We start from the raw sequence: 9,369 nt of genomic DNA, 5'->3' as shown, positions 1-9,369 counted from the left end.
GCGGCGCGCCGGAACGGGCGGGGCCCGCGCAGCGCGGGCGGAAATCGCCGCGGCCGCGCGTAGCAGCTTCCGCCGGGGCCGGAGGGGTGGAGGGAGCGAGGCAGCGCGGCGGGAGCGGCGGGAGCAGCAGCAGTAGCGGCGGCGGGGGGAGCACAGAAAGCCGCAACCATGGTGAGTCGGGCGGGTCCGTGGGGCCCGCGGTGTGGGAGCCCGCGGTGCAGCGAGCCCCATCCGGGCCGGCCCGCGGGTAACGCGGCGCTCTCTTGCAGACGGTGGGGAAGAGCAGCAAGATGCTGCAGCACATCGACTACCGCATGCGGTGCATCCTGCAGGATGGGCGCGTCTTCATCGGCACGTTCAAGGCCTTCGATAAGCACATGAACCTCATCCTCTGTGACTGCGACGAGTTCCGCAAGATCAAGTGAGCGGTGCGGGGTGCCCCCAGCCCGGCTCCCCAGAGAGGGGGGCCTCGGGGCGAGAGCCGGGACAGCGATGGGGCATCGTGTGCTGCCGGCTCCTGCAGAAACAGTCATGGGTGTAGTCTCGTTTGTCAAATCCCCAAACTACCGAGGCTTAAGAGGCCCTTTATTTAAGTTCTTTTCTAATAACCAACATACGTGGTGCTAGTTGTAGGAGTTTAGATTTTTCTATGTACTTAGTTTGAGGCATATAAAAATGTGCTCCTCTCTGGAGAAGCAGCCTAATCGTATATTTTGTTGTAAGCTCAAAGAGCAGCATTCATTCATTCATTCTGTTTTTTTCTTATGCTCCACAATGTTTTTTCTCACCAGACCTAAAAATTCAAAACAGCCAGAGCGGGAAGAGAAACGAGTCCTTGGTCTTGTGTTGCTTCGAGGGGAAAACCTGGTGTCCATGACAGTTGAAGGACCACCTCCAAAAGATGTAAGAATGAGCACAGAACTAAGGAAAAGGGGAAGGGAAATCTAATGAATTTTCTTCTTTTCAGGGGAATGCTACTGTTGTATTGTAGTAGACTTCCAGATGCTGTTGTGACTAGGTCCAACAAACTTCACTGCAGGAATCTCTGATTCCTTTATGGGCTTGGACATTTAACTGGAAAAAGGACAGGTGTGGGCATCTCCAGGATATGAGGACTTGTGATAAATCTTTCTTTTGGGGGGCTCTGTTTTCAGACTGGAATTGCCCGGGTACCCCTTGCTGGAGCTGCTGGAGGACCTGGCGTTGGGAGAGCAGCAGGGAGGGGAGTACCAGCTGGTGCTCCCATGCCACAGGCTCCAGCAGGATTAGCTGGCCCTGTCAGAGGAGTGGGAGGACCATCCCAACAGGTGAGATACTATGTGGCTTTTATTTTTTGGCACCAGTGAGATGCAAGAAATTGGTGTAGTGGAAGAATTATAATCTTAGTTTCTGTTACCAGAAAGTTTGAGCGTAGTGAGGCTTTTTCTGGGACTAGATCTCCCTAGGTACTGGCCTATATGACAGAAGAAGAGGCTTGAAAAGTGCAGATTCTCACATGTAATTCAAGTGGTGTCCATTGATTTGTGTTATAGGTTGTAGCATTATTTAGTAAGTTAAGAGAAGACATGTAATTTTTTGAAGGGGAATTTCAGTGTTATTTTTTAGTTATTACTATAAAGCAGGTGCTGTTTTTCTGAGCCTGTTTATTTTGTCTACAGGTGATGACACCCCAGGGTCGTGGAACAGTTGCAGCTGCTGCTGCAGCAGCCACTGCCAGCATAGCAGGAGCCCCAACTCAATACACACCAGGGCGTGGGGGTCCTCCCCCACCCATGAGCAGAGGAGCCCCTCCTCCGGGTAGGAATTACTCTGCAGAGCTCATGTTTTGTTGCAAAATTGGTGATAAAGTGGTAATTACCTGAGTCTGTTGAAAATCTGGTGTTATGGAAGATACCCTGATACCCAACTAGTGCTTGAATATTCAGCTGGATTTACGTGCTTGTTTTTTCTCTGGCTTAAGGAATGATGGGACCTCCTCCAGGCATGAGACCACCAATGGGCCCACCCATGGGAATGCCACCTGGCCGAGGTGCTCCAATGGGAATGCCGCCCCCAGGCATGAGACCACCACCCCCAGGAATGAGAGGTGAGCAGAGGTTATCCCAACTGCCTAGGAGCTCTAAGAAGCCATAATACAATGTTTGAAGGGTGATGCATTCAACTCTCTCCCTAGCTCGTCATAAATGCTTTGGTGCCAAAAAGGGGTGCTATAGCTACTTTGAGCATGGGGAAAATGTATTTTTTGTTTAGTCTTGCTGCTGCTTTTCTCTTCAACTCTTTCCTTTATTCTCAGGACCCCCTCCACCTGGCATGCGCCCCCCGAGGCCGTGAGAATTCTGTAACGTACCTCTGAACTGGGAGAAGACCAAGGAAGGGGATACTGAGCAGTACCACCTGTCTAACCTTTCTAATGTATATTTTATATCTACTGCTGGTAATGTCTGCCCTTTTTAATAAAGTTGGAAAACCTAGTATTTGGAGTCACTGTTGTGCTGGTCTGTTTATGTCAGGAGTGTAGGCATTACTTTTTAATGCTGCACTTGGGTCATCCCAGAAAAGCAGGTTTGAAGAAAAATGCTTAATTTGTATGGACAGCTCAGAAATTAACAGTTGGCCTGTGTTCCTTATTAAGGTATAGCAATGAAATTGAGCAAGGCTGATGGGAAAAAAAACCCACGTAGGGAGAGCAGAGATGGGAAAAAATTAAAGAAACCATCTTTGTGAGAGGTAGTTTGGAAAACCTTTTTTCCTATTACAGAAATAGGTTATGGACCACAAAAATCCTTTTCAGCTCTATTAATTATTTGAGATCACATAAGTATATGAACAAAGCATTGTCCAGTTTTTGCCCCAAAGACCACTCGACTTACACAAACTAGAAACACAATGTATGTGCCACCTTTTAGTTGTTCCAGCTCTCCATAAAAGAGAGTAAAACCTCTTAAAAGAAAAATAATCCTTTATTGCATGGGCTGCTACAGATGTTTTCAATCTTCAACCAGGCATTGACAAACATCCCAAAGTTATTCCAGAATCTGAAGAAAAACTTCAATTTTACTGAAGTTATCTCCTTGCAGTACAAAAAAACTGAGGGCCTGTACAGTGTGTCTGAAATTACCTGTTTGGTAATTGCCAACAGTTCTTACTTTCTCTTGTACCTGAAAGAGAAGATAATTGAAATGACATTCCATCAGCCCAGCTCTCAATGACAGATGAGGAGCAGCACGGAGCATTTTCTAGGCAAAATGGTCTCCCAAGTAGGAGCCTAGGACTGTGCTGTTAAAGGCACTATCCTCGATTACCCTCTGCATCAGACCTGCCATAAGTGGGTACTGCAGAACCAACAAACCTTTTAGCAAGGGCCTTTAAACAAACACAAGAGGAGGAAGAAGAAGAAAGCAGAGAAAAAGCCCCAAAACTTGAACAAGAAAGTAAAGGGAACTATACCTGGACTTGGATTTGAAGTTTCCTCCTTTCCTGCGCTGGGCAATACCCAGGCGTTTTCGATCTTCAAATGATGGGCTTTTGAGAGAGAGGGGAGGGAGGAGAGGTCAGACAAGTCACAGAATTATAGCAGTAGGACATGTACTTCTCAAAAGAACCCTGCCTACTTTTTTTCCCCACTATCAAAGTATCCCTGAGGAAGTAGAGAGATGCAAGCAAATTCTCATCTACTACAGTCTGCACTAACGTAGACCGGCTAAGACCTTACCCAGCACGGTACTGCTTCAGAGCCTTCCTGCTTGTGTTGGTCAGCTCTTCGTCAAACACAGACAGTTTCTTCTTCTTCTTGGGACCTAACAAACAATAGTCAGAACATCTGTTGTAAATGGAAGGCCACAGCATCATCACGGTACTCTTGAACACAACAATTAGCCTAAACATGAGGCAAATGACTCCAAACATAGACCCTTGGCCAGCACTTGTGGCCATTCCTTCAAAGATCAGTGCTCCCCTCTGTACAAACATAACTATTTAACTATTTCTAGCAAAGTAAGTGACATAAAGTAAGTTAGCTGTAAAACAAAAGTCTCTACCTGCTGGTGCTGCTGCTGGTTCCTCTTCTGGCAAGGCTCTGGCTCTCTTTGCTCGGCGATTCCTCTTTGCCAGCCGCTCAGCATACATTTGAGATTTCAAGATTTCAAACTGTGATCTTTCCTCAGGCTGAAAGGTGTTAAAATACAAGTTTCAGTGATGTGAAGCTTTGCTAAGGGAAAACTATGATAGTCCACCCAGGGTCCCTCTTGTCCACAAATGAACTCACTGTCATTTGGGCTTTTTTCTGTGTGTCCTGTACAAATTTCTTCCTTTTCTTTTTCCCTCGTAATGCTAGGTCAAATTCCTGCAGGGCTTTAGCCACTGGAAAGAGAAAGAAAAACAGAATAAAGAACCTTTTAAAGCACAGAGCAGAGGCCAGCTGCAGCTATAGAATTTAACATGGCAACAGTGTCATGACTCACATTTCTCTTTCTTCCTCTCCTCACGGGTCTGGAACCAGCTCCGCTCCACACCCTCACTCCCAGTCTCTTTTTTTCCTGTCTCCAGCTGCTTCTTTGCCTTGTTGATCTGTGATAATTCAGGCAAGATGTGAGCTCATGGTGGCTAAAAAATACTCCTCTCTCAACAGTTCCCAAGCAGGAACTGAGAGATTCTTTTCCTGTTCTAAAGTAAGCAAGTTAAGTACACTTAGGGTCACCTCAGAATGGACTGTGTCACACCAGATACTAAAAAAGATGCTTACCTGGGCCTCTGACTGCTGCATCTCACGTTCCTCACGCTCCAAGCACAGAACTGCATAGATATCTTTCTCTAGATTCTCAATCTTCTCCCGAAATTTCAATATGACATCTGAAAACAATACCATGTGAACGTCAGAGGCAGCTCATGCAAAGTTCATCTTGTTTTTCAGCACCTTTTAGTGTCCCTCTGTACCATGATATTCCCTGTGTACTCTCTCCAGCTCTTTACCTCAGTGAAGCACATACCTTGGGGGAGGATTCTGGCTTTCACTGCTGTTTTAGCAGTCTTGACAATCTCCTTCAGCATCTTGCGCTCTTCCTCCCCCACAAGTGAAACTGAACGACCAGCCTTGCCTGCCCTGGCTGTCCGACCCACACGGTGGACATAGTGTTTGATGGTGTTAGGCATGGTAAAATTGATTACCTGTGACAGAAACAGTGTTAATAGGGAAACAACATGAAAGGCCTCATTAAAAAGCCCAGTATTTCAAATACTCACTGTTTTAACACCTTCAATATCAAGTCCACGTGCAGCCACATCTGTAGCTACCAGGATATCAATCTGCTCATCCTTAAAGCGCCTGAGCAGAGAAAGCAAATGCATTAGCAGTGAATGCAGCTATCTACTTCCGCCCTAAAACTTCCAGCTTGGAATTTCTTTTCAGGCTAGGCTTTCCAACTAAGCCTGCTAATACCTGAGAGATTCCAGCCGCTGTGTCTGAGAGAGGTTCCCATGAAGCTCCCCAACCCGCAGGCCCATCAGTCCGAGCAGGATGTGCATGCGGTGAGCTTGCTTCTTGGTCTGGGTGAAAAGCATCACGTGATCTTGGAACGTTCGTGTCAGCAGAGCTAAAAGAAAGTCTTCTCAGAAGCCTGCTCCAAAGTCACTCACTGATTCCAGCTTGCCTTGGCTTATCACTGACCTGTTACAATGGCCTCCCGGTCCCCCTCTCGGTTGGGTCTGATCCGGATAAATTCCTGCCGCAGGAAAGGCGCAACATCTGTGTTGCTGTTCACAAAAATTCGGACAGGATTTTTCAGGGAAACGGAAGCCAAATCTTTCACCTACAGAAACAGGTTAAGAAAAAAAAGTCCACATGATTTCTGGTAACAGACCTGACAAACTCCTATTCAACTTCCTGCCTCAATATGCTTCTCAGCAGCTTGTCTTACCTCCTCAGTCATTGTGGCAGAGAAAAGCATTGTCTGACGGTGGTGGGAACACAACCTGATTATTTCCTTCATCTGTTCCTCAAAGTATTCATCCAGCATCCTACACGGGAGAAAAACGGCAAGGTAAGGCAGCTTCACCTGGGCCTAGCCAAGAAACATTACATAAGGCTGGACAAGGACAGCCTGATAGCCTGGGGAAAGGAAGGTAGAAAACTGCCATGTTTTTCACTGCTGTCCTGCTTACCCTACCTGTCTGCTTCATCCAAAATCAGCACCTCAACACTGCTCAGGTGGAAAGAAGGGCAGTTGTGGAGATGATCAATCAGTCGCCCAGGAGTGGCAATAAGAATGTCTGGCCCCGAGCGCAGAGCAGCTTCCTGAGTCTTCACATCCAAGCCACCTGAAAGAGAGGGAACACAGACTGCTGACCCTCCGAGTACACTGCAGCAGAGTACATGGATGCATATTGTCTAAGGAATGGGAAGCACCTCAGATTAAACAACATCCAAAACCAGAAATGACCCCATATTTTCTTTCTCAAAAACCAGTAAACAAAAACAGCACAACATTGGAAAGCAAGATTTTAAACCACAACTTGTCTACTAGAAGCATAATAACCATACAGCCTCCAGTTTTACAACACAGAACTCCCAGTTCCGTATAGTGGTTTACAGTGAGCTGTACAGTTCACATAAATTACTTAACGCTCACCTACTGCCAGGCAAGTTGTGACATTGCTGAACTGTGCCAGCTGTTTTGTGACAGAGTGCACCTGAATACCCAGTTCTCGTGTTGGCACCAGAACCAGTACACGTGTTATTGGAGCTTGACGAGGTTTGTAAATCAGGCGCTCAAGGACAGGCAAGATGAAGGCAGCTGTTTTACCTGAAAGAAAAAATTAAGAAGGGTTACCAATTATTGTGAATAGCTAATTCTCTGTTTCTAGAGTGCCCTGTTCAACCCCCTACCTGTCCCAGTGGCAGCACAAGCACAAATATCCTTTCCAAGAAGACCCACTGGGATACAAGCCTTCTGAATTGGGGTTGGTTGCTTGAAGCCAAGAGCTGTGATTGCCTACAAAGGAGAGAGAGCAATTAAACTCTGTCTCTGGTATGGCCACACCACGAGTACTGAGTCCAGCTCCTGAGTACAAAAGACATGGACATACTGGAGAGAGACCAACAAAGGGCTATGAAGATTATGAAGGGCTTGGGAGCACCTCACATATGGGGAAAGGCTGACAGAGCTGGGACTGTTCAGCCTGGAGAAGGCTCAGGGGCAAACTTGTCAATGTTAATAAATACCTGATAGGAGGGTGGAAAGAGGATAGAGACAGATGCAATGGGCACAAACTGAAACACAGTAATATATGTGTTTAGGTTCCTACTAAACACCAGGAACTGCTTTGTCACCTCAATGGTGACCAAGCACCAGCACAGGGGGCCCAGAGAGGTTGCAGTCTCCATTCTTGGAGATATTCAAAGCCATCTGGACACATTCCTGGGCAGCAGCTCTAGGGGGCCCTGTTTGAGCAGGGGTTGGACAAGATGACCTTCAAGGTCCCTTCCAACCTTAACCATGCTGTGACAAGTCTCACTCAAAATGGTGTCGATACATTCAATCTTTGACACAATCAAAGAACAGTTTCCATTAATTTGTAATAACAGCTCCTAAAGGACTATCGCACTAGCTTCCAAATTATTTCCTTGTCAGAGAGGTTGCAAATAAAGAGAAAATTGACTGTTCTAATTGGTGGTAGGGAGGCTGTTCAACATTTTTCAGAGTAACATGTAATAAATCAACCAGGTAAATACCTTTAGCAAAGGTCGTGAAAGATTCATGTCCTGGAATGACAAGTTATCATCATATTGAGAGGCATCTTCAAAAAAGCTCTCTGGTTCCTAGAAACAGGAATAACAACAAAACTGGAACAACACAGGCAGCAACACAACTTGTTATCAAAGGGCTCTGGGCTGGTTTTTGAGCTACAATTTGTTAACCAAAGCGAATTCCTCCACAAGAAATGCTGGAGAAATTTGACTAGTTTTTAACACTTACCACTTCTCCCTTTTTTGATCTTCTCTTTTCCTTCACTTTGACCTTGTCTGCAGAGAAAGAGAAATGTGACAGGAATTAACAAGCACAGCTAAACCCATAACAAGATGCTGTGAACTGTCTTAACCTTGTAACCTCATTCTTTTTGCTCTCAACTGAGATATTGAGGGAGAAACCTCAGAAACAAGTAGAGGCATGTAATGGAGTAAAACTGCCAAGTAAATATCCTTCTTCAGGGATGAGTTCTGTTATGGCTACCATTCAAAATAAGCTTGATTAAAATCAGAAGGAATGTTGCAGAAGGCAAACAAAATATAAAAGATTCTTGCCCACTCTCAGCAGGGCTTCACTACAGACTCTTCTTCAGTGAGCCAACACTGTGTCAGATTCTCGACCATCTCTGTGTGTACTGCTGATACCTGCTTTTGCGAAGATACTTTCATCATCCAGTGAATACTCAGACTCCACATCTTCTTCATCCCTACTGCAATCCTCACACTCCTTCTTTTTGATTTGATCATCTTCAGCCTCCGCATCTTCATCTTTCACTTTTGCTTGTTTAGCTTCCTTTTCCTAAAAAAAAAAATTATGAAAATGTTTTAAAAAGAAAGGATGAAAAAGAAACGTCAATCCTTCGTGAGCCTGTGTTTGTTATTATGAGCCCATTCACAAAACCATGATTTTGTATAACTTTAATAATTAATAATTCTGCAACCTTATCCATTCAGCAACACATCACATGTGGCAGCAAACCCAGCTGAAGTGATGAGCTGCAGCCACAGCACTGTGGCTGAGGGAATGGCCAAACACATACCAGTCTTTTCAGCAATGTGAAAGACCCTGACCTGGAGCTTCCTTTTCTGTCTCACTTTCTCAATCTTCTCATCCAGCGTCGTAGCTGCTTTCTAGGCAGAAAATCACAACAGGGAAGCTGTAAGAGGAGCGCAGGAGAGCAGTGCGTGCTGTGGCCTCTGGCGCCGCAGCTCCATTCCGGCCTCAGGCCTCACCTTGCCGCGGAGCTGCCGCAGCGCCGCCGTCCAGGCGTCCTCCCCGCCGGCCTCCGCCTCTCCGAACACGAACTCGGCGCTGAAGACCCCGCGGGAGGGTCCCCGCCGCCTGGGGCCCGGCGGCCGGCGCAGCTCCTGCGGTAACAACCCGTGAGCAAGGACCGCGGCCCGGCCCCGCCGCACCGCCCCGACCCGCGGCTCCCGCGGCGGCCCGGCCCCACCTCCTCATCCTCGGAGTCGCCAGATTCGGAATCCACGGGCACCACGTCCCCATCGGCGATGGTGCCCACCAGGCCGAGGCTCTCCAGCGTGGCCATGGCTGTGACCCGGAACCCCGCGGGCCACGCGTGCGCTGGGCAGGGCCGGGGGCCGGGCCGGGGGCCGGGCCGAGCTGG

General features: G+C 47.2%; 2 protein-coding genes across 3 annotated transcripts; one reads left to right on the top strand and one right to left on the bottom strand.

Moving 5' to 3' along the window:
• The first annotated feature begins 52 nt into the window (after nt 1-52).
• On the top strand, nt 53-2,471 carry SNRPB (small nuclear ribonucleoprotein polypeptides B and B1). Its single transcript, XM_069034521.1, has 7 exons — nt 53-171; nt 270-421; nt 792-903; nt 1,155-1,307; nt 1,659-1,797; nt 1,961-2,086; nt 2,294-2,471. The coding sequence occupies exons 1-7, from the start codon at nt 169-171 to the stop codon at nt 2,329-2,331; spliced, it is 723 nt and encodes a 240-aa protein (XP_068890622.1). The 5' UTR covers nt 53-168; the 3' UTR covers nt 2,332-2,471.
• Nucleotides 2,472-2,941: 470 nt separating this feature from the next.
• Nucleotides 2,942-9,336, bottom strand: DDX27 (DEAD-box helicase 27). 2 transcript variants are annotated; one of them, XM_069033864.1, is made up of 22 exons: nt 9,196-9,336; nt 8,975-9,109; nt 8,813-8,872; nt 8,387-8,540; nt 7,971-8,017; nt 7,727-7,813; nt 6,881-6,986; nt 6,624-6,797; nt 6,162-6,312; nt 5,913-6,012; nt 5,663-5,804; nt 5,435-5,588; nt 5,239-5,320; nt 4,986-5,163; nt 4,742-4,848; nt 4,461-4,566; nt 4,265-4,359; nt 4,038-4,164; nt 3,713-3,797; nt 3,448-3,522; nt 3,119-3,158; nt 2,942-3,035 (listed from the first exon to the last, which is right to left on the bottom strand). In XM_069033864.1, exons 1-21 carry the CDS (start codon nt 9,289-9,291, stop codon nt 3,143-3,145), a joined length of 2,277 nt encoding a protein of 758 aa, XP_068889965.1. In that variant the 5' UTR covers nt 9,292-9,336; the 3' UTR covers nt 2,942-3,035; nt 3,119-3,142. The 2 variants fall into 2 exon arrangements, with proteins under 2 accessions (XP_068889965.1, XP_068889964.1); XM_069033863.1 differs by having other exon boundaries at nt 2,942-3,158.
• Nucleotides 9,337-9,369: the final 33 nt, after the last annotated feature.

This window comes from Aphelocoma coerulescens, chromosome 20 (assembly GCF_041296385.1).
Source record: "Aphelocoma coerulescens isolate FSJ_1873_10779 chromosome 20, UR_Acoe_1.0, whole genome shotgun sequence".
NCBI lineage: Eukaryota > Metazoa > Chordata > Aves > Passeriformes > Corvidae > Aphelocoma > Aphelocoma coerulescens.
The sequence above is the reverse complement of the archived record's forward strand: the minus strand, read 5'-3'. Positions and strand labels throughout refer to the sequence as shown.